The sequence below is a fragment of the Exophiala mesophila genome, assembly GCF_000836275.1.
Source record: "Exophiala mesophila strain CBS 40295 unplaced genomic scaffold supercont1.4, whole genome shotgun sequence".
In the NCBI taxonomy this organism is placed as follows: Eukaryota; Fungi; Ascomycota; class Eurotiomycetes; order Chaetothyriales; family Herpotrichiellaceae; genus Exophiala; species Exophiala mesophila.
In genome coordinates, this window is record NW_015622507.1 from 1,558,644 (window position 1) to 1,581,589 (window position 22,946).

The 22,946-nt window shown below is 49.3% G+C and overlaps 8 protein-coding genes across 8 annotated transcripts; 4 read left to right on the forward strand and 4 right to left on the reverse strand.

The window, feature by feature from the left end:
• Window positions 1-9: 9 nt before the first annotated feature.
• PV10_05760 (uncharacterized protein) lies at window positions 10-3,284 on the forward strand. Its single transcript, XM_016370477.1, has 4 exons — window positions 10-577; window positions 812-919; window positions 975-1,959; window positions 2,006-3,284. Exons 1-4 carry the CDS (start codon window positions 389-391, stop codon window positions 3,079-3,081), a joined length of 2,358 nt encoding a protein of 785 aa, XP_016222770.1. The 5' UTR covers window positions 10-388; the 3' UTR covers window positions 3,082-3,284.
• Window positions 3,285-5,808: 2,524 nt separating this feature from the next.
• On the forward strand, window positions 5,809-7,869 carry PV10_05761 (uncharacterized protein). The gene is made up of 7 exons (XM_016370478.1): window positions 5,809-6,237; window positions 6,288-6,375; window positions 6,444-6,976; window positions 7,035-7,064; window positions 7,138-7,323; window positions 7,418-7,457; window positions 7,558-7,869. The coding sequence occupies exons 1-7, from the start codon at window positions 5,941-5,943 to the stop codon at window positions 7,620-7,622; spliced, it is 1,239 nt and encodes a 412-aa protein (XP_016222771.1). The 5' UTR covers window positions 5,809-5,940; the 3' UTR covers window positions 7,623-7,869.
• PV10_05762 (uncharacterized protein) lies at window positions 7,694-9,339 on the reverse strand. The gene is made up of 3 exons (XM_016370479.1): window positions 8,951-9,339; window positions 8,174-8,885; window positions 7,694-8,118 (listed from the first exon to the last, which is right to left on the reverse strand). Exons 1-3 carry the CDS (start codon window positions 9,226-9,228, stop codon window positions 8,017-8,019), a joined length of 1,092 nt encoding a protein of 363 aa, XP_016222772.1. The 5' UTR covers window positions 9,229-9,339; the 3' UTR covers window positions 7,694-8,016.
• Window positions 9,340-9,642: 303 nt separating this feature from the next.
• Window positions 9,643-13,653, forward strand: PV10_05763 (uncharacterized protein). The gene is made up of 6 exons (XM_016370480.1): window positions 9,643-9,943; window positions 9,998-10,084; window positions 10,136-10,437; window positions 10,495-11,079; window positions 11,132-11,667; window positions 11,729-13,653. Exons 1-6 carry the CDS (start codon window positions 9,915-9,917, stop codon window positions 12,626-12,628), a joined length of 2,439 nt encoding a protein of 812 aa, XP_016222773.1. The 5' UTR covers window positions 9,643-9,914; the 3' UTR covers window positions 12,629-13,653.
• PV10_05764 (uncharacterized protein) lies at window positions 11,948-14,657 on the reverse strand. Its single transcript, XM_016370481.1, has 4 exons — window positions 14,431-14,657; window positions 14,074-14,318; window positions 13,265-13,970; window positions 11,948-13,200 (listed from the first exon to the last, which is right to left on the reverse strand). The coding sequence occupies exons 1-4, from the start codon at window positions 14,493-14,495 to the stop codon at window positions 13,167-13,169; spliced, it is 1,050 nt and encodes a 349-aa protein (XP_016222774.1). The 5' UTR covers window positions 14,496-14,657; the 3' UTR covers window positions 11,948-13,166.
• Window positions 14,658-17,087: 2,430 nt separating this feature from the next.
• PV10_05765 (uncharacterized protein) lies at window positions 17,088-18,413 on the forward strand. Its single transcript, XM_016370482.1, has one exon. The coding sequence runs from the start codon at window positions 17,176-17,178 to the stop codon at window positions 17,776-17,778; it is 603 nt and encodes a 200-aa protein (XP_016222775.1). The 5' UTR covers window positions 17,088-17,175; the 3' UTR covers window positions 17,779-18,413.
• On the reverse strand, window positions 18,326-20,022 carry PV10_05766 (60S ribosomal protein L24-A). Its single transcript, XM_016370483.1, has 3 exons — window positions 19,860-20,022; window positions 19,435-19,578; window positions 18,326-19,106 (listed from the first exon to the last, which is right to left on the reverse strand). Exons 1-3 carry the CDS (start codon window positions 19,908-19,910, stop codon window positions 18,816-18,818), a joined length of 486 nt encoding a protein of 161 aa, XP_016222776.1. The 5' UTR covers window positions 19,911-20,022; the 3' UTR covers window positions 18,326-18,815.
• Window positions 20,023-20,551: 529 nt separating this feature from the next.
• Window positions 20,552-22,735, reverse strand: PV10_05767 (uncharacterized protein; the record flags this gene model as incomplete). The annotated part of the gene is made up of 3 exons (XM_016370484.1): window positions 20,552-21,186; window positions 21,236-22,613; window positions 22,677-22,735. The coding sequence occupies 3 exons, from the start codon at window positions 22,733-22,735 to the stop codon at window positions 20,749-20,751; spliced, it is 1,875 nt and encodes a 624-aa protein (XP_016222777.1). The 3' UTR covers window positions 20,552-20,748.
• Between the last annotated feature and the right edge of the window lie 211 nt (window positions 22,736-22,946).

A 22,946-nucleotide genomic window follows, 5' to 3' on the forward strand; every position in this document is an offset into this window, starting at 1 on the left:
TGATGTGAAGCTGAGCCTCCGTGGCCTTTTGGATCTGGACCCCTCTGGCCCCTCCGCATTTCTGATATCTCGGGTCATGTAGAGTTTGGTTCTCCTAGAAATATCCGACACGAGTCTTTTAGGTCTTTGGGATTATTCCAGCCGCAGGTGCTGGGTCTTCTTACCCTGATTATATCACAGATTAGCAAAGCCGGCCATACTGACGACCTGAGATGAGCGACTACATTCCCAAACAAGATCTGCGCCTCCCCACATCCAGACTTCAATTTTTGGCAATTTACTCGATATAAATGCAGTCTTGCATCGTCTTACAGTTCCCGTCCGACTTGTGTGTTGAGTTACATCAACTTGGTGGGGTTATAGAAGTGTGCGCACGATCGCGACTGCCATGACTGGAATCAATCGATTTCTCTCAAAGCGGGAGGGAAAGCGCGACCGAGATGGCGACAACAGCCATAGTCATGCTTCTGCTCCTGCCAATTCCAGTTCCAATTCCCTTAGCTACAGCCACAGTGTAAGGCATAGCCACAGTCCTCATCGATTTCTCAGTTCAGGAAAGAAGTCAGAGTCATCTGCGGTGAGTTTTCCCCATCCTTCAACCACGCAGTCAACGATCACTCCATCCTTCCCTATATCCATTCGTCAGTCAATCAATCAGACGAACCCTAGTCCATGTCAAGTCCCGCCCACTGCTGTCTTGGTTTCTGCTCACCCTCTCGATGCAGAGATGGCTCTTCAGTACTTGTTCCATTCCTTTCTGAATTTGGTTTTGGATATCTTGACTGGCAAGCTAACCCGCCACTCTTCGCAGCCAAGTCCTGCCAACGTTCCAAAGCCAGTGGATCCAAATTCCGCTGCTGACTTCTATGGCCTCTTTGATGCTCGTGGGAACTCGGCTGATATCCTCGAGGAGCAGAAGGTACACAGCCCCTTCATGTCTGTATGAAGATGACCTGCTAACCCCAAGACCACAGATGAAAACCTTACGACAACGCCTGATGAAAAGCAAGGGTGTCAATATTCGTGATGCCCAAATTCTCTGGGCATTGCGGTCAACTAACACCAACGGAGACGTGGATTCCACCTACGCTCTCTTGCTTGCCATGTCCGATGCCTCTGAAGGCATACTCACACCCTTTGATCCTCGAACCAAACTACTTGGCGCTCAAAACAGACATGCTGTCACCTGCTACCTTGATTCCACCCTCTTCTCCATGTTTTCGCGCCTCGACAGCTTCGAGGCTATGCTCTATAATTCATTCCCCGATGTGTCTAGAAACAAACTGGCATTTGTGATCCGACTCTGGGTCAACCTTCTCCGTTCAGGCAGATTAATCACCACTGATATCACCGAGGTTTTACAAAAGGTCATCGCTGAATGTGGCTGGACCGAAGCAGGAGACTTGCACCAACAAGATGCCTCTGAAGCTTTTACCTTTATCACTGGTAAATTGGAGCTGCCGTTGATGACGTTGAAGATGGATATTTTCCACACCGGCAAAGAAGACGCAACTGATGATCACAAATTCGTCAATGAGCGCCTCCTCGAGGTTGCTATTCCTCAGGAATGGGCCGACAGCAACAAGGAAATTACTCTGGAAGAGTGTCTAGAGGAGTATTTCAACAATCGTATTGAAGTACGGAGACATATGGAACGACGTTCGACCATGAATTCCATCAGAAAGTCAAACGCTATCCACATCGAGACCGTGGAGTTGGATTCCGATTCCTCTCCAATCACTCCCATGTCCTCATCCCCCAGTCAAATTTCTCCACTTAGACCTTCCAACAGGCATCGTGCTCCTAGCATCATCCAGGAACGTTATGTGCCTTCCAGAAACGAAAGTGGTTTCACTTCCTTGGCAACTATCAACTCGAAGGATTCCACCGGCCGACCCCGCGCGGGTAGTGTCCGTAAAGAGGTGATGATGCCCGCCTGGCAGTTTTTCAGTTTGATTCGTAAGTGACACAATTCTCTTTCATTCTCAAGACTTACCTTTCTTAGCGTGGTACACGGATAACGCACCGACCAACGATGCTCAGGTTGCTGCTCATTTTTCTACTAAACGTCCGGTGCTCGGCCTCTGTTTGAAAAGGTACTCCTTTACACCTGCCGGCAAAGCCATCCGTCTCGACACCAAGATAGACATTCCCGTCGAAATTGGAGTTCCTCATTTTATCCAAGATGATCACGTGGAAGAGATTGGTGCCCTCCATGGCGTCTTCAAGCTTTCATTGCAATCGGTTGTGTGTCATCGAGGCAATTCGGTTGACTCTGGCCACTACATTGCGCTGGTCCGAGGTACAGCACCTCCTTCAACCTCGGACAGCAGCTTTGCCCCAGACCACACCAAAACTTGGATGAGATTTGACGATCTTGCACCTAATCGCATCACCATGGTCGACATCGAGAAAGCCCTCAAAGAAGAGACACCATATCTTTTATTCTATCAAATCATGCCCACGGACGGAGATCCCAGCAATATCACAGCCGGCGAAACAAGTCTAGCCTCGGCCGCTGATAATAACTACTCCCTGAGCGAATTGTCAACAACATCCACCCTCACCAATCCGTCAGAGGATAGCAAAGTGGCCCAGAGCCAACTCAGTTTGGAGATTCCTTTCCGACAGAATGGAAGAGGTCGGTCTCCCACGGGGGAACGACGAACGAGTGTGGTTTCATTCACCGATTTGCCACCGGAGTACTCCAGTGAGAAGCTCAGTGTTCCTGCTGACTCCGGCACTGCCAGATCCTCTTCACCAGGTCTGTCTGCATCTCAGAACAAAAGCAACGAGGGTGGACTAGGACGCCGATTATCAAAGTTGGCGAGGAGAAGCCGCGAAGTTCTCCCGGCAGACCTTGCTCCGAAGATGGAGGTTCATGTCACTCCTGTGGGGGATGGACTGGGTTCTAGAAGGAGCAGCCTGCAAATGCCGAGCAATAGCAACAATGCGGCATCTCATCAGACCCATGGAGATTCACACAAACATCACAAACGAGAAAAGAGTCGTGGAAGGCTTTCACGGAGTAAAGTTCGAGCAGACGGTCAAAAACCTGATCGGGAATGCACAATCATGTGAAGATGTGATTATGGGCTATTGTCTTTAGACCATGTCTTTGTGGTAGCATTCAATTCTGGCGCTGCTTCTGGGGTTGAACTTTTCGAGCGTCGTTTGATGCGCATGAGTCGATAGATCTTTACGATACTTTATGATCATGTTGCCTTAGTGGCCTTTGGGGAAAAGGCGATTGATATACAGATCCGTCTCGGTCCCAATTAGCGAATATAAGCATAGATAGTAGACTGTTGGTCATTGAGAGATTCAGCTTCGTTCAGTAATGGATGGATACCACTTACCTGACATCAGCCAAATCACGTCTTCGTCCGGTCCCTATCCCTATTCCTATCTCTCTCCCCGCCCCTTTCGCCATCCCTGTCTCTGTCAACATTCTCCTCTTCATCTTCATTCTCAAACCCTCGTCGCAAGCTGTCGACATGGTCGTTCAGAATGCGAGGATTTGTCAACGGAAACTTATAATCTCATGTGCAGAGACAGTAGGTAGAAAGAAGGGAAGAAGAAGAATGTGAACTCTCGGTGGTAGCTGGTAGCAGGAACACAAAAGGCACAAGAACACAAGAAATCAGATAAGCAAACAAGACATTATCGGCAAGCAAACAAGATATCTTATACCAAGATAAGATTGTGCAAGGTTCAGTTTCGTCGGTCTGACGAAGAACTTGCACTAAGTGATGATGTTGCCCATCACTTCATCCCATTAAGTAGTATACATTAATGATGGCTGCCACCATCACATCCCATTAGTATCGCATGGCAAGCCCAGCAAGACTATCCATCCATCCCAATCACTCCATTCACTCATCCGAGAATGCAGGCGACGAATCAGTCGGCTCTGACGGCTCAGGCACCTTGACCACCCAGCCAGGGTTCGTTATTAGATAGTCTGGTAATCCCACGATCACTGGAATGATGCAAACGACTACAACGGCGCCTTCGCCAACATCCTCCGCCGGAAGGGGTTCCATGTCTTTGGCATCGAAAAAGGCACCATCGGTTATATTTCGTAGGTCGCCATTTGCAGGAACGCGGAGGCGACGAATACGGTACTTGTTCTTGGTGCATCGCAAGGCCTGGTGAAGTTTGATGGATGCATAGATGATCCGGTTCTTGAAAATGTCTTTGTACAGATGTATATCTGTCGTCGCGACGTCCAGACGATCTGGGAAGTATCGGTCATGGCCAACGTCAATTTCTTCGACAAGTTCATTGAATGCCTCGAACTGTTGTTCCTGGAATCGCCTGCTACCCATGAACTCTCGGATTGCCTCTGATCTCCATGCGAGGCCATCCTATATCACCCGGATGTGTTAGTACTTATGCATGTGCTTTGGGAGGGAGGGGGGCGAATATGGTATCTCACCGCAGTAGATTGGGTGTCCTGCGGAGCCTCTTCGAAGAGGTACTCATCTTCGGAAAAAACTCCCACGGGGTAGGGACGATCGAAGATCAGTCTTTCAAGCTCGTATTGAAGGCCCAAATTCCAGATGATTCGCTTGGCTACGTAGCTGGCACCGAGTTGGTCCAAGATTGAAGGGTCGAGATTCAGCCTCGGCAGAAGATAGTCTTCAGCTTCCTCGCGCCACTCTGTGCTAACCGCGTAGGTATTGTCCGCCCAAATATTGCCAACGAACAACATGATGTTGCCATGGATGTCCGAATAGACCTCGCCCATCACTTGCTCGGAGAATTTATCACTCTTGCAGTCAACAATATTCATCATTTGCTCTGCAAAGATCGCAAGGTTTTCATTTGACGCCATGGCTGCCATAGTGATTTTTGGTGATAGTTGAGATTCAATCAATGGAGACACTGTCTGGATAGTAAGTAGTACACGAGCAGTGGGGATGAAAGATAGGATGGGGCTCAAGGGCAAAATTCATAAGATATATATATGAGAGACCCGAGTCATTCTTGCAGCTCTGACTCTTTTGGTGAGATTTAGAGTCAGCATGGCGACAAGACTCGATGTCTCTGACGGCTGTTTGCAAACAGGAAGGAGTAGACGGCGAAAAAGACTGTCATGTGTTGAACTTATGAGTGATCACGGCAGGATCCATGGTCCTGTCATATGCAATCTTCACAGACCTTGACCAGATTGTTTGTTGGGAGAGTACCTTCATAGTCATATTTGGGTGGCAGGTACAAACAACGGTACGAGCTGGCAAACGGGGTGCAAGCCTGCAGCTCCCATCTGCAGTGTTAGTTGGTTGTCGAATGGACTGATTGAAAAAAGATGAGGGTGATATCAAACCAGAGGAGACGTTGGAAACTCATATAGGGACTAGCGTAGCCGGGAAGGATCTATGTTTTCCCGGAGATGAATTATGGCTGAAGGGAAGTTGCGACCCAGGCCACGCAGGCGTCCCATATTCCTTCTTTTCGAACATCCAATCAATCAGGTATCCGCCTCTTCTCCATCTCTCCTCTTCAATCCCCTCTTGCCCCTCTCCTCCACTCCTCCTCTCCTCTTGGGTCAGCCTGCGGAGCCCCGAAGAAACGAATCCCATTCAGCTTTCATCATTACTTGTCAAATCACAGCTAACGTCGTCTTGTCGAGTCGACGTCCAAATCAAGTATCGGCCACGTTTACTTGCCAATGGAATCAATCATAATCCTGAACTCACCCTCGGATGTCTGTTCACGAGTGGAGCACTTCACTGCCCTATCCAAGAGATAAATCCCCACCTTCCTATGCTCCGGAAGCATATGGCAAGGTGGGGGATTCTGTCTGAACTTGACAAATACCAGTAGAAATACCAGTAGGTCTCGTTCAGCTTTGCAAAAGTTCTCCTGTTTGGTAGTCTGCTAGTCCTCTATCTTGATTCTATTGCAGTTCTCCTGACGTCCTGAACATTAACCATGGCCAAAATCGCGTCTTCCGCCATCCCTAACCTCAAGTCTCAGATCGATGCTGTGACTGCTGATCCCACAGGAGCTCCAGGTCTGGTCTTTGCAGCTGTCAACAAGAATGGCGAAATCATCTTTGAGCATGCTTCGGGCAAGGTGGGTGTTGGCAAGGAAGAAAACATGTCGATGGACAGCATATTCTGGATCGCCAGTTGCACCAAGATGATCACGGGAATTGCGGCTCTCCAGTTGGTTGAGCAAGGAAAACTTGCTCTGGACGATGTCGATCTGGTTGAGAAACTGGCTCCCGTGAGTAGTCTAACGTGCTCATAGAGGTACAAGACTCAATGTGGCTCTAGGAACTAAAAGCAGTCCAAGTCTTTGAGAACGGCAAGCTAGTACCCAAGAAAAGGGGTATCACTCTTCGAATGCTTTTATCACATACAGGTACGTCGGGTTTGCAACCCTGATGAAGCCACTCACCCATTTCCTTGGGTGTAGCTGACTGGCGTTAGCTGGATTCGGCTACTCGTTCTTCGACCAGCGACTCATCGACTGGGCTGGTGCTCAAGGGTTGGATGAGTTTTCTGGCTCGTACCATGATTATCTTTCTCAACCACTTGTCAATCAACCCGGTGAAGCCTGGGAGTACGGTATCAACATTGATTGGGCCGGTCAATTGATCGAAAGAGCTTCGGGCAAGAAACTCAACGATTATTTCCAGGACCACATCTTCAAGCCCCTGGGCCTGAAACAGATTAACATGTTCCCAGATGAGGTCATGAAACGAAACCTGGCCTACATGAATTCCCGCGCAGCAGACGGAAGCCTTCGATTGCATCCCAGCGGTCACTTGAACCGCAAGCCCCTCTATGCTACCACCAAGGAGGAAATCGACGGGACCTTCCAACAAGGTGGAGCTGGGTGCTTTGCTAAGCCAACTGAATACGTCCAGATTATTGCCACACTGCTAAACGATGGCGAGAGTCCGTTGACAGGCCAACGAATTCTGAAGAAGGAGACGGTAGATCAAATGTTTACAAACCAAGTGAGTCGAGATGGCTTCTGCATAGAGAAACCCCAAGGCTTATTCTCAATGTGAACAGATTCCAGACATGCCCAACTTTGCTCGTCAGGTAAGGACAGTAGCCAGGCCAATCATTGGTGTTCTTTGCTCGAGGAGACTGACTGGTGACTTGTTCATCTTAGGGCATCGATCCACCGAAACGCGACCTCGCCAACCCTCTGCCAGAACTTTACCCTGAGCCCCATGACATTCCTCAAGGATGGGGTTTGACCTTCTTCCTCCACCTCGAAGATTCTGCTGTTCATAGCAAGGGCACAGGCTGGTGGGCGGGCCTCCCTAATCTCTTCTGGTGGGCAGACCGTACGAGGGTATGTACTCGGATTCCCTGGATATCACTAAGACAGTGGTGTTCCTTCGCACCATGGCATTGACAACCAAACTAATTCATTATCCCCTCCCTAGGGTATCGGTGGCATGATTGCCTCACAAATTATTCCGTTTGGTATGTTTATAACGGCCGTCCCTAGTTTTCTTACACAACATGCTCCATATAAACACACGTCTCAATGCATATCATGGCTAACTCCCTCGGGTGATTACAGGTGACATGAAAGTTCTCGGCCTCTGGGGTCAGCTCGAAGCTGGTATCCTGCAAAACCTCCAGTAGCCCAACATGATAACTGATTTTCTACTTGGTCACTGGAGCTGCTACGTGGTGAATTACCTCAGAAGACCGAGTTTGTTGGGACAAAAATTGCAAGATAGCTTTCGACGCTACGCTGAACCAGCTGCACGAATAAGCTTTCTGTCTTGAAGGTCTGGCTGGCAGAATAGAACAGTTTCTAGGACCATTGATGAAATCTCGTCCAGTTGGAATTTCGCATCCATGCGAATATACCCTCCGGATATCAACGCTATTCACATTTTTGTGCACAAGCCTTCACATATGTCTCAACCGTGAACTATATTGTACAATGTTGGCACGACAGCCAATACCTAGTTCCATCATGTCGTGAGGAAAATAGCTGCTAAGAACCAAATAGCGGCTCTCTTGGGAGAATCTAATTGACAACTTTACCCCAAAATGGAATTCCGAGTTGTTGGAGCAATAACCTTGCATCTTTGTCGCAGGTGGCTGTCGTATGAATAGTAATGTGCATTCCCTGCGAATAGTCAGCGAAGAACGTCATTGTGATTCAAACCAAAGTCAAGTCATACCGGGATCATCTTGGGAGGATAGGCGTCATAGTTGACCTCCATCTCCGGAAACATAGCGACAACCTCAGGTTCAATTCCAAACATGAGATTCCCCGACCCATCTCCAGTCGTGGCTCTCACTCCATTCCAATCCTTTATCCTCGGCAAGGCAATATTGATCAACTTGCCCAGAAAGTGATACATATTCTCTCCCTTCAAATCAACCGTCATACTGACCGTCCGACCCTTGACCAACCCCCAATTAGCTTCACCATGCTTGGATTTGTGCGTCACCACTCTTTGATTAGTGATGGCTTGCAAGACCATACCAGCCACGTGGAGTGGCGCTGAACCACCCTTGACAGCCTGGTTGACAAAGGAATGGAGCGTAATACGCTCCACTTGCGGTACGTTGCGGAATGTGATGGGTTTTCGCAGTAGTCGGAGAACATCTCCTCCTCTTGGGCCACGGAGCATTCGATTCGCGTAATAGGGTGAGTCGCCGACCCAGGACCGTAAACGAGGAGCTTTCTCGAGCGGTCGGAACCCCGGTGGTGTGTGTTGGTAGCACATGGTCATGAAATCCGGGGCGATGATGTTATGATAGAATTGTTCCATGCGGGTTTTGGAAAACGGGCCGGGGACGAATTCTCGACTCGAGGGATCGGATGGGGCAGGTGGTTGATGTGGGTGGAGAGGACCGCGGTCGTATTTCGGACTTCGGAATTGATATCTGAAGGGATTGATGGTTAGGAGAGAGTGATCGGATTGAATGAATCTACTAGGGGTGAGAATTACCTGCTTCGAGGCAATTGTTTCGTTCTTGCTCGAGCATTTTTGACGGGGTCAAAGGCTTGGAGCTCTAATTGGGCGATAGATGATGACTGTGGTGCGGATGACGATGTCAAGGATGATGCCTCTTCTAAATCGGAATCAATCTGCGGCGACGGTGTTGCTGCTGCTGTTGCTTGACTTGCAAAACTTCTGCGAGACTGTACACATCGATTGCAAATTGAAGGTTTGCTGATCGACCGCCATGTCTGCGCGAGCCGTATCGACATGGAATTGTTGGCCATGTCTATATTCTGCCGCAGCAGCTTTGCCGGGTCAGATGTCGAGTCAGAGCGAAGTCGCTGAGTGAGTGGCCCTTCGCTCACTCGGTGTTGATGGAGAGCTGTTCAATGCTATACCTCATGAGATGCGACTTGCTTCCAGGTGAGGAAATTTAGAGATGCATTTGAATGAATTATGATCTGCCGTGTTATTCCTTGGCAAGGCTGAACAAACGTGCAGGACGGAGCCAGGCATAATCCTCGCGAGGCAGCACGCCTATAGGCGCATGCAGTCCGCCGCAAAAGGCTCCCTTAGGCGTCTTCGGGGTCACGATTCGTCGATTCGTCGCCCGGAGTCCCCCCGCTTCCTTTCTCACATTTAAGTACCTAGACAAGGTTCCACACTCACACCCACCAAACTCACAAGCCATCGTCAGGCTTCGATCTGAGTAAACTACCACCCTTGACTACTGCTCGATCACTACTGGATGTGTTTCGAGCCTGCATTCGGTCCTTCGAACATCCTCCACGTGTGACGCTTCGTCCCTCCACATCTTCCTCTCGGTCTAGGTCTCAGTCCTTGACCCGAGCCAGGAAGCGAAACTTTGTCCCAATGGATCGTATCCTGACGCGGTGCCCAGCTTGTTCAAGGCACTCTGCTTGACCCAGATCGTGGTCGCCATGATCCAGTATCCCTACCTCAATTCGCCATGGAAGAACCTGCCCGCAAGGCACTCAGGTGAGAGATTGACGTCGCCGACACGCACCCAGGATCTGTGCTAATTCAACCTAGACATGTACAACGTTTAGAAAATGACCTCTCCCACAACTTGTCTCGCAAAGACCCTGTCTACCCCTCCTTCGAGCCCAAGTTGGCAGAGTAAGACCCTGGTGGCTCCCCTCCATACCCGTGTTCTAACCAGGCCCATAGATTGCGATCTGCATGTCAGGACTTCATCTTTCTGGACATTACACAGGCCGGAAGTGAAAGAATTGAAGTCCGTCTCTGGGACTTGCATGCAAGGGTCAATCAGAAATTCAAACCTTTCCTCACCCAATTCAAAGACGAACAAGGCAAGAAGAGACATGTGGAACGACGGAAAGCTGAAAAGCTATATCTCGACTTCCTCAAGTCCAGCCAACGCTTTTATCGTGGTTACATTCAACGACTGGCTTCTCACTTTAAAGACATTCCCGAGGTTCTTCAAGTGGCAAAGAAGTTCAATCTTGACAGTGCGTCCATCTTTGATCTGGTTCGCTCCCTTTCCGGCGTCTGACCACTGTCTGTAGCATTAACCGCAGATCCTCTTGTTCAGGTCGATGATTCGCTCAAAAAGCATATCGTCCATTCCTGTTACTTGAGTCTCGTCCAGCTTGGTGATCTGTCCCGTTATAGGGAGTCAGAAATCCCCAAGAAGACTCCCGACTGGGGTCCTGCGAAAGGGTATTATGAGCTTGCCATAGCCCTTGACCCTACTTGGGGCACCTCCTACAACCAACTGGCTGTCATCGCTCTCAAGGATCAAGACCACCTTCGAGCGGTCTACTATCTTTATCGGTCCATCTCTGTCGAGAATCCTTTCCCTCAGGCTCCGAATAACCTTGAACTCGAATTTAAAAAGATCAGAGCCCGGGCTTTGCAAGGCAAACCTATCTCGCCAAACAACACGGAGAAAGATGGCACACTTTGTGATCTGTTTCTTGTTTTTCACGCTTCTTGTGCAGACATCACCTTCGTCAGCGATGAAGTCCAGCTGGATGAAATGTTACGGAGACTCGGAGATCACTTGAAGGACAAGCCGTCGGATTCCAACACTCGAAAGCTTTGCTTGATAAACATTGCTGCTGAAGAGGTTGTGGCTCAGAAGATTCGTGGTAAGTGAACCAACCACTTCATTTCCTAGCAAGATTTCTCACCTCTTTGAAGCTGGCAGCACGGAAATTCAACCGTTTCGTAATTTGCAACAGCTCAACGTCGGCACCTTTTTCTTACTTTTACGGCTCTTACTCGCTGAACTCCATGCTACAAGACGTGCCGAGAAGCTTTCCTCATCATCTCCACAATCTGTCGAGTTCACGGCACTCACGCGTCGAATCCTTCCGCACCTTCGCCTCTACAGCAGCTGGCTCTTAAGTACCACCGAACTGCTCATGGCGCGCACCGAACTACAACTTCAAATGAGAACATTCTGGCATATCTATGCCGAAACACTCAGCATGTTGGTTGCCATTTTTCCAATCATTGACATTGTCGAGGTTCCATACTTGCTGAGTGAGGACGCCGATACGATTGGGTTCTCTCCTTTTATCGATTTAGTCCGAAAACAACATATGTTCAACTCTAAGGACATGCTCAAACCTGTCTACAATGAGGAGATTTTTGGCCCACGGAGTGTGGACGATGAGATGCTCTCTCGTGTCAAGAGTCTGGTCAAAGATGGAATTCTCCTCTGCCGGCACCAGGTATGTTATGGCCTCGAGTTGCTATTAAGGAAAGAATTAAAGGGATTTCTAACATCACTAGGAACAATTTGGGAGCATATCAGTGCCGTTGCAATTTGCAGGAAATCGTTTTGTGGCTCTTGATATTGAACCCATTCAAGACGTCCATCCTGTACCCGTTCATGATCTTCACTCGACGTCCATACACGGCGTAAATCCCGACAATGTCGACTTGGGGAGAGTTAAACAGAGGCTTTCACAAGATGTTCCTCCACAAGCCGACAACATCTCGGAAGCTGGCGTGACCGAATCTGCAACATCAACAATGGAGAATATGGTCAATGATCTCACACACCCCGAGCCCGCACAACGTGCTGGGTTTCGCAGTATGGTGCCTGATCAACCATTGACTCCTACCTTGAAAACTCCAACGGCGTCATCCTTTTCCGATCGCGCGCTGCCGCATCTTCAAGGCTCTAGTTTCACCGCTCGAGATCTTGTACAACAACTTCATCAGGGACCTACAAGCCCATTTATTCCACCTGACGCGGTTGGAAGTCGGCCGAACTTGCCTAGCATATACAACTCACCTTTTGCACCTCTCCCGGGTGAGACGCCTGGATCATCGCCTCGGCCGAGTACAGTTACATTTCCAACGCCGTTTACGACCAATTCCCAAGCGCAGTTTCGCCTCAATCTTGCACAACAGGAGCAACAATTGCAAGATAGGTCATCACCCGCAGAGTTGCTCCAAGCGACATTGTCAAGCCACTATTCGGAGACACCAGCACATCTAAAAATATGGGGACCTCGATTGGAGCAGTCGCAACTTTCGTCATCACCTTTTGCAGTACAGTCATTCTCCCCTTCGGTTCACGGAGAGATTATTTCACGCCAGGCTCCACAAAGAGCTTCGTTCGGAGCCATTGGGGAATCTCGACCTAGGAGTAGCGGCGCCCCTACCAGTGGACAGGCAGGATGAGACTATGACTTTGCTGTTGTTAGCTCCCAAGCCTTTACTTGGGATGAGGGCAGGGTCTGGCTCGAGTCCACGGTCCCGCAGTCCCTGATTTGGCAGAGCGCCGCGTGAGTCTCGATCATGTACCAGGCCATCTTCGACAAGGGTTTCCAGCATATCAATGCAGGTGGCATTATTTCGGGTTCGCGCGGAGCGAGGCTGCTCGTTCGCCCGAACTTGTGTTTTGTGCTATAGCTTCGTTTATCATCGGACTTTGACCCGGTCCTGCCTTTTCTCCTCGCCTGAGGCGCCAACTCTACCACAGATGGTGATCTATTTCGTTTAACAAGTCGTGGAGGACATGGTATCATAAACCAGGAATACAGCCTTGTTGAATGAGGCTGAACGCGTTGAGGCGTCAGAATTGCCATACCAAACTGTGGTTGGCAGGCAGCATAGCAGTGGCATCATGCCACTTTCCTGGTACGGCAATCTGGCGAATGACCTGAAGCCCTGCACTCTAATAGTTGATGCGATGACCCTCCATACATTGGATAATTGATCATGCCTTGTAGGTCTGCTTGGGGTATGGGTATCTGAGAGAATGTCATTAGCATTAGAAGACAAGAAGTATGAGGAAGGGTAATGAGGGAGGCGTACGAGGGACCAAGCTCCTGCAAACCCAGACGAGCCAGCCAATGACCCTTCTTGATAGCCACTTCGAGAGAATCACCCTCAACAATACCAGCGGCAAAGCCTCCAGCGAAGGCATCACCAGCTCCATTGGTATCGTTGATCAAAGAGGCCTCGATCGCCGCAACAGGGAATTCCTTAATCTCAGCATCCTTACCCTCCTCCTTGATCGCCACAATTGTAGGTTCCGTGCCTTGGGTAATGATCACAACTCTGGGTCTCTTGGTGTTAACCTTAGGCTGTTCCACCATCAACTTGGCCGCCTCGGGAATACTGATATCCTTATGTCCGGCAGTCTCAGCCCAGGTCTTGGCCTCATTCTCATTTCCAAAGATATAATCACAGTACGGCACGACCTCGGCAAGAGGATCCTTGAAGAATTGAGGGATGAAACCGGCCGACAGACTCAACATGTAGATTTTGTTGGTTTCAGCGGCGTGTTTTCCTAGAGCCAACGCGGCAGGCGGGCAGACGGTCAGATGGTATCCACCAACGTAGAATGCCGTCGTCGTGGCTTCCACCTTGGCCCAGATTTCGGGTGATTGGAGATGTGATAGTTTGTATTCGTTGGCGGCGGCCAGATGTGTGCACATGGTTCGGTGGTGGTCGGTGATGATGACACCGCATTTTCCGGTCGGGATTTTTGGGTCCACGAGATATTCGACATGGAGACCTAAAAGGAGCGAAAAGGGGGGGTTAGTTACTGCTTCGCAGTACACCTCTACCATGTAGGTCCTAGGTAGGTACGTATTTTTGTCATGTCCCGGACTACTAACCTTGCTCTTTACACTTCTGTCGCAGAATGCTCGCGTACTCATCATCGCCCACACATCCAATATACCAGACCGAGTCGGGAGGGAGCATGTATTGAGCACCCCGAGCGGTGTTCTGGGCTGCACCACCGGGGATCAACTTTGCATTGCGGTTGTTGATGAGATCTTCATAGAGACCCATTTGGTGGGGCTCCGCAAGGAGGGTGTCGTTGAGTTTCAATCCATATTGCTCCAGCATTGCTTGGTCACTGAGATAGAGGAAGACGGTCAAGGGTTAGCGAGAGGACCAGCTAGGTGTGTCGACTCGGAGATAGGAAGAGGGGAGGAGGGGGGAGGGAACCCCGTTCGAACGGTACGTACCCTTGACCTTGAATGTCGAGGAGCGGATTCTCCAAACACAGGAGCTTGAATGATGGGGTTGCCATGATGACGGGGGATAGTGTGTGTGAAGGTATGGACTTGGAGCTTTTGTGAGGACGCGTAATAGTAGGGGAAATAGCGATAAGGGCGCTGGTTTGAGACAAAAAGGTGAAGATAGTATGTAGTATATCCAATGGTAACTTTTGTCTCCCAGGATGATGTTGAGGTGGATGTTTTGGTAGTGAGGGTCTCTTCTCATCTCGTGGTGGGGTTTCTTCCTGCAAAATTAAAATGTTGGTTCACCGCCCACGTGACTGAAGTGGAGGAGAATTGGGACAGATTGGAACAACAGGAAAGGGAAGGTCTACCGAGTAATAAGTGGATCCTGCTGAAGCGGTTGGCTTGGAATCGTTCCATCGATAGTCCAAAGCATCTACAATGTGCCTCGGTGGAAAATGTGTTTGACATCGTCTTGTATCTGTATTTTGATTGTGTGATGGTATGGAGAGTGGTTAGTCAAGAAGAGATTGAGTCGAGAGGGTGGTATTTGCAGTGATAGGGCGTCGATGGTTGTCATTTTTGTTGTTTACAATCCTGGGCTCTATCTAGGTATGTTTTCTTGACTATTTTAGGCCGCCGGAACGACTTCCTCGCCAACAGCCGACCCGTGTAGGACAAGTATAGTCATCATGGTCACCGAAAGAGTCGAAAGCGACCCTAGCAGTAGACTCTCCTATTCCCAATCTAATTGTCTGCATGTGAATATACAATGGTGGAGAGCTCGTCCACTTTCATCTCCATCTGTCGATGGCATAGAAGCGGGTCTCACTAGACTCCTTACCGCCATACACGAAAACAAGGCTATTTGCTCGCAAGAGTATTGCCTTTTTGGGGCATCTAATAAATCGGACTTAGGGACCCTGTATGGCAGGACCACATCATGCTGTTGTATTTTTTTACTATTGGATTCTAACATGCAAAGATCATGGAGTTTGTAGGAAGGCTATGTCGGAGTTAGGACTTAACCAACCCAATCACAAGCGTGATGCCCGATGCCTCGAGATGGCTCGGACCATCTTAATGGAAAGTACTACAAAAGAACAAGAGTCTTCATATTTATATAATATTAGACGATGTCCCGTTCGACAGTATATTTGACTGTATATATCTGCCATAGACAGCCTGTCAGACAAGCAACGACCCCAAGCCGACTAATATACACCAAGCCTTGAATCCCATACATAGATCACTCTTCACAACCAAAATATAGTACATACCTATCACAATGGCGCCCAAATTCCCCCAACGCCGAATTGGAGATGATCTCGTCTCCGCGATTGGTCTTGGATGTATGGGCATGTCGATTGTCCTATCGAATGGAACCAACGACGAAGAGTCATTGAAAGTCCTCACCGCTGCCGCCGACATGGGCATCACATTCTGGGACACCAGTGACATGTATGGCCCGTTTACCAATGAAGAACTTCTTGGTCGATGGTTCAAAGAAACTGGACGCCGCGACGAGATATTCCTCGCAACGAAATTCGGAAACATCATGGAAAAGGGAGGCTTTTTCATCCGTGGCGACCCTGAATATGTGAAACAAGCATGTGAAGCTAGTCTGAAGCGTCTGCAGACTGATCGTATCGATTTGTATTACCAACATCGAGTGGACTCTAAGACGCCAATTGAGAAGACCGTACAAGCAATGGTGGATCTCAAAAAGGAAGGCAAGATTCGTTATCTTGGTCTCTCTGAGTGCTCTGCACAGACATTGCGAAGGGCTCATAAGATCCACCCGATTGCGGCTGCTCAAATGGAATTCTCACCTTTTGCGCTCGAGATCGAATCTCCCGAGACGAATTTCTTGACCACGGCCCGGGAATTGGGTGTCAAGATCGTCACTTACTCTCCGCTCGGTCGAGGTTTCCTCACCGGTGCAATCAAGAGTCGAGCTGATTTCGATCCCAAGGATCTACGGAGCATGTTTCCTCGTTTTTCTGAGGAGAACTTTCCTCAGAATCTCAAGTTGGTGGATGTGATAACTTCAATTGCCAATGAAAAAGGCTGTACTTCCGGGCAATTGGCTTTGGCTTGGGTTTTGGCACAGGGTGAAGGTGAGTTTAGAAACTTCAGAAACTCTTGAACTGAGGGAAATTTCGGTTTTGCTAATGGTTCCGACAGATTTCATTCCAATTCCAGGAACCAAACATGTCAAGTACTTGCACCAGAACGCCGAGGCAGTCAATGTTGAATTCACGGCAGAAGATGACCGCCGAATCAGAAAGGCGATCAATGATGTTGGTGGTACCAAGGGAGATCGTTACCCAGCAATGTTTCAATTCGCTTGTTTTGGCGACACTCCAGAGCTGGCCAGTGTATAAAGACGTCCTGTCTGTCTTTGCTCGTACAGCATAACTCGAATAGATGGGATGGAATTTGAAATAGATCATTCTAGGGTATACCAGATTAGATGGCGGCGAGCATCAATCAACAAGAGATACATGTAAAGTCAAGACTACCTAGGCACCTGAGTAGTTGTGGCAAGAATATGGAGACGTAGGTCACGTGACTCTTTGATGTCTGGAGTCTGGAGCTTCTCAACCTCAGATCATCAGTTTCGCTGTTTCATATAGATAAATTCACACCCAGTACAAGTCGCAACATCACACCTCTTGCACCTAGACGGCACCTTGCCCCCTCCACATACTCGTCTGTGTTCTCTCCTTGATATTGCCATCAACCATGGCAAGCAACCCAGCCATGGAACTCGCCTCGGCGATCCAATCCGTCTCCATCAAACGAAACCCATCACCCACACATGACCTGAATCCCTCAACAGCAGCATCCAAGAAAATCCCTGCTATACTCGAGTCACCCTCCTTATCACCGACTCGGTCTCGCTCTCAATCACGCTCACGCTCCCACTCCTTAACATCAGAAACATCATCCACATCCACCATACCCAGCGAAGTAATCCGCCCCCGGCCCCGACGGCGAGATTTCCCTCCCATTCCCGACTTCCGTTTCGAGCAATCGTATCTAGCGAGCATCAAGAACGCAGAGACAAAATGGATGGTTGCCTTTATCACGATTCGCGACCAGGTTATCCTGCCGTTGACGCAGGGTATACTGTGGAATCTGGCCATGTTTGGATGGAGACATTGGAATCGTGGTACTAAATTCAAGGGTCAGACTATTGGTGCTAGGGTGCGGAAGTGGTGGTGGGGGGTCAATAATTGGAAATTACCGGAAGAAGCGCATAATATCAGACCCAAGGACGCAAAGGTTTTGAGAAAGGCGGAGGATTTCTTTGTTGATAAGTTTGGGACCAGTTTGGGCGATTGAGGATGATATGATATATTGGGGAGGGTTGTGGGCATACGCTTCCCAAGGACTCTGCTGGACTAAGAAGAGGCGTTTGCTGTGAGGGGAGCCTGTTCATGTCGACCAAAGGACTCTGCCACGAGTCTTGCTGAAGATTTGTCTGCATCAATGACTAGAGGGAGCCCTTGACACCACCCGAATGACAGACTCTGCCACTCTACCACGGGCACATCAGATCAATACGCCACACGATCCCCGTGGTGGCATCCTCCAACATCTCAACACAGCCGCCGTGGTATCTTCTCATCAGCTCGTCCGCAAAGGGAGAGTCGACAGTCAATCGATCCTGACTGAATAAAAATATACGAGAGATATGTATTTCAGGCATCTCGACTTGGCTATATATGCCGAGTACTCTACTCCTACAGCTGCCATGAGACGACTGGGTCAAGAGGATTGTACATATTAGGAGCACACATCACTCATCATACAGGAAATGATGCATTCGATGGACCAGACCTGGGACAAGCCAAATGGGGCATCATCTAGGGGATACTTTGCGGCGTAGGTCGTGGTTGGTTCATGGCAACATCACCTGCACGCATGTAGCACATCTAAAACTACACCGTACACACCATTTCGCAAATCAATTCCAGTTCATTTGTGGAGTCTTGATGTTTTTTCATTTCTCTCTTTCTCTCATCCTTGACTTGCTAGAGCAACGGCAGACACAAGTCAGGTAATAGAGTAAAGTTTACGGCAGTAAGCAAGCAGGAGAGTGACCAGTGCATGCTGTCTGCAACTCCTGGTCCAACCACTACCGCATCATACAACTCTCTCTCCTTTCTGTCCTCGATTGCAAAGCAGTTTCAACCACAGTGCAATAATAAGACCAAGGGAATAGAAAGATAATCTTTCTCCCCTTTCCCCCCATGTCTGATTCAAAGTCTCTCGAGACCAAAGTAGGTATCTCTTTCATCATCGAGCTCAACCATGAAACATCATCCATCAACCGTCACTCCAGAACCCAATCCTCATGCCATTGCATCGCAGTGCATTTATCGGGTGTTGGCCTGGACCTTCATCTGGGCACCCTTGGACTGTTGCTTAGAGGAGATACCACCACGGGCCTGGCCACGAGCGGCGCTGGCAGCGGACTTGGCCTTCTCGGCCTTCTTCTTGGACTCGGCGGCGGTCTTCTTCTCCTTGGATTCTTTGATGGCGGCTTGACGGGCAGCGGCACGGGCTTCGGGTCGTTGAGTGCGGCGTTCCTTGATCACATCGAGAGAGGCACCGACGATAGCTCGCTGGTGCTTGACGGTTCGGCGTGTGCGTTTCTTGGCGACTTCCTATTATGACCGAAAAGATATCAAGTTAGTTGACCGTGTCTTGTATCGCGTTCGCGGTAAGGGTGGTTCTTTATGTCGCGACGGGGGTATTTGGTCGTATAACGGCGCTGGTGTGGCCTGGCCTGATCTGATATGATCTGGTCTGGTCTGACGTGATGTGACTTGCAACCATCCCATCACGGGAGAGTAGTCCGATCCGGGGGATCACAGTCGCAACGCCATATCAAACAGAATCCGAACAAACCATTCCAGCACTAGACACCGTTCCCCGACCAAACCCCTCCATCGCGACATACCCAGTATAGAAAACAATCGCGCCATTACTAACCTCAGAGATACCCTTCTTGTGCTGGCGACGGAACAGAGTAGTCCACGCTATTCTTCGAGGGTTCTTTCGCTGAAGGAAGAGGGATTCGGTCTTTCCATTCTGGAAGCGGAAGATCTTGCTGTCACCACGGACGTAGAGCTTGCCCTGTAATCATCACAAACTAGGTCAGCCGAATGTTCGATGAAATGTCAAAGCCCATAATGTCGTAAAAATCATCCTCGCCACGTCCCTCAATCTCATTTTCATTGACTCCAGCTCTTTCCAGAATCCATCACGACACGAATCTATCCTCGGTGCCGATGCACGAAAGACGATGATAATAATATCGTGTGATCTGCTCTTCCATCTTCCAACAAATATATCCTCCATTCCCATCCCACTTGTGACGTTCGACACTTCGATTGGATTTCATGGAGGAAACTGACCTTGCCCGGGTAGATTTTGGTTCCGCTAAAGGTATCGTCGTAGGTACGCATCTTGGATGATTGCGGATGCTGTACCGGTGATGATGAGGGTGGTGAGGATTGGTTGTTGGGTGGAAGTGAGGTTGAGAATGGGACACACAAACGGGCGCAGTTTCAATTCAATTCTCGGCCATTTGGCTCAGCCCTTCAGATCTGTGAGACTCGGTGCTGGTGGGTCGGGCACTGAATTGTGCGTCTTGGCTAATGCCAAGACTTGAATCTGATACGGTCGAGGGTTGGGAGTTGAAGTGCAGAGTTGACTCCAAGGCTGAATTTTGGGGATTATTGCACGTGCCACACGTGTCTTGATTAATAAGGGGTATTCGCCCAACAAGAGAAGGACCATACATCCTTGTCATCAATTGATGATGGTTGGAAGTCTAAGTCGAAGTCATCTACGGAGTAGTAGTTGTTTCTCTTGTTGATTTTCAGTTGTTACAGTATTAATTTTACATGAGTTCTTTCCTGTCTAAAAGCTTTTCGCAACTGGGACTTCATGTCGAGTAGGTTTCAACCATTCCCACAGTACGAAGTCCTTCAACTCGCCCGTGGTTTCATAGAAGAGTGAAATCCCGCTTGAACATCTCAGTTGCTCTTTTGGCCTTGCAAAGTCCGTGTCTCGAAGACATCAGCGACTGTCGCAACGTTCGTTGCCCACATTCACCCCGGGCAGATCGCTCCTGCCATATGTACTTTTGACATGCCCAATAACAACCACGATCCCAATTCGCCATACTCTGTACATTGCTCATCGTTGACCCAACTTCATGAGTGTCACGTCGTTCATCATTGACCCTACCCCCAAGAGTGTCAAGTCATTCCTCATCGACCCAACCGCAGGATTGTCACGTCATTCATCATGCCAGTCGCAGATATCCCAAGGATCGGACTTGCACTTGCGACATTGGACGTCTCCGCAATATTCAAGGGGACAAATGCCACAACAATCAGGACACACCATTTGGCCACATCCAGTCTCGTCATCCTTTGTGCACTGCAAGAACGTAGGCGCTTCTCGTCCGTAGGGAAACACCTTTGTGATTTCGAGCACTCGATCTTCCGCCACTTTGAGGTTTTCTGGATGGTTGCTGTGGATTTCCATTGCCATGACGGCGGCCTTGTAAGCACAGCAAGCACGATCGCAAACTGCGCAGCAAGTCTCGAGGCAAGTAGTACAACGCAAATTGCGAGAGTACCGGCCTTTGGAAGTGTAGGGATGTCTTGGCTTGGGGTCCGATTCATAGTAATCGCGTGACCAGCAATTCGAGGTTCGTCGCAGATAATGTTCCTATGCCAGTTAGTACACATTTGATTCAACTGGTGTGAGAACAGCATACCAGATCGGGTCGCTGAAAGTTGGAGGTCACAAGGAATTCCTGTGTGCCTGCACCCTCGGATTTGTCTGCTTTGCTCTTGAAGAACTTGGACATCTTGCGTAGGCCTGTCTTCTTCTCCGATCCCTCCGAAGTGAATGATGTGGCCTCTGATCTGAAGCTCTCATTGGGGGTACGACTGGTTTTCGGGGTGGAGAAGATCAGTGGCGATGTGTCAGAGAGAATCTCACGAATGTCGGTCTCTTCGTGGTCGGCACCAAAAGATGTCCTAGCAAGTGAACTCTTGCCCAATGATCCCTGGAGCCTATCGTTTCCGCCCGAACCCCTATTGTCAGGATGACCAAGACTGATATTACTGAGAGTATGACCGCCCAGAAACAGCTTGTTTGCTTCATCCAAGGATGGACCCTTCGCGAGGTTGGTAGGCATAGGGGAATGTGATCCAGAAGTGGGCGTGGTGAAGGTGTTACTGACTGGCTTGGGAGATTCGGTACTGGTGCGTGGAGTTGTCCATTTTTCAGATTCGTGTTTGCGTTTCATCTGTGCCCACTTGCGAATCTCCTCTGCACTTGAGGTAGTGATCATCAGAGGTGCGCCACTCGTGGACAATGGTGGGTTTGGATGGAAGGATGGATGCTGGCTGGGATCTGGAGGGGCCAGATTGATCAGTGAGGTGAAGGGAGCAGTAATGACTCTTGGAACCTCATGGGTTGTATCTCCGTTGAAGCTGCTAGATTGACAGGGTGTCGAGGCACCGTCAGCCAAGCTGGGCTCGTCCAAAGGCTTCAACTGGGTGAAAGACTTTGCTGCTCTGATCGTCTTCTCATCTTCCTCTCGATCTTGACCGGCCGAATTGCGTGCGTTGAGTTGGGCAAGTTGATCACGAAACATGTCAGGTGGAGGGTCTGGAAAGTAGTTAGGGTTGTGTAAGTTCTCGTTTGCCTTTTTCAAGAGCCGCTCTTTGATGGCGAGTGCGCGTGTTGTGAAGACCTCTGGAAAAGGTTCGACCTGCTTGCCAAATCTCTCCATGTTATCGATGATACTGCGGTCTCTGGGACTGTCAGTAGACATGATAACGGAGGGAGAATGGCTCAGTGATGTCTCAGCTGGAGGGGTCTGAAGTGTCTCAATTGCAGAGCGAGGATCGAAATCGAGCTGATCGAACGCAGTTGTGATGATCGAGAGGGGTTTGATTGAAGCGCGTCGAGCCTGGATCAGTGAAGATTGCACATGCCCCGCTTCCGTCACTCTCTCCTGGGACGGGGACGGTCTCAATCTTCCGCGAGATGATAAGTTGGAGAAGCTTATCTTGTTGGCTAGCCGTCGCAAGCTGCCTCCAGGAGTACGAGGAGATTTGGGAAATGGCAAGGTGGACAAAGGGCTGGTATTTTGGTTAGTATAAGGTCTTGATTCTTCACTTGGTCTCTTGACGGTGGCATATCACCTGGAGATTGCACCATCACCGCGAGCGCTCTCGGCTGAAGATTTGGATGCCACGGTCATGGCGGGAGAAGAGGGAGCGTCGAACATCGGGCATCGAGCTTCGGGTATTGATGCTTTTGCTCAGACTCGGCGACACTGTTGGGTTGCTGTTCTTCAGGCAAACGGGTACGACCAACAGATTCGAAATATCAACCAATGGCACACGTGTCCAGAAGAGGGAGGAAACAAAGAAATGGAAGTTCACCAAACTTGCAATATAAAACAAGAACCA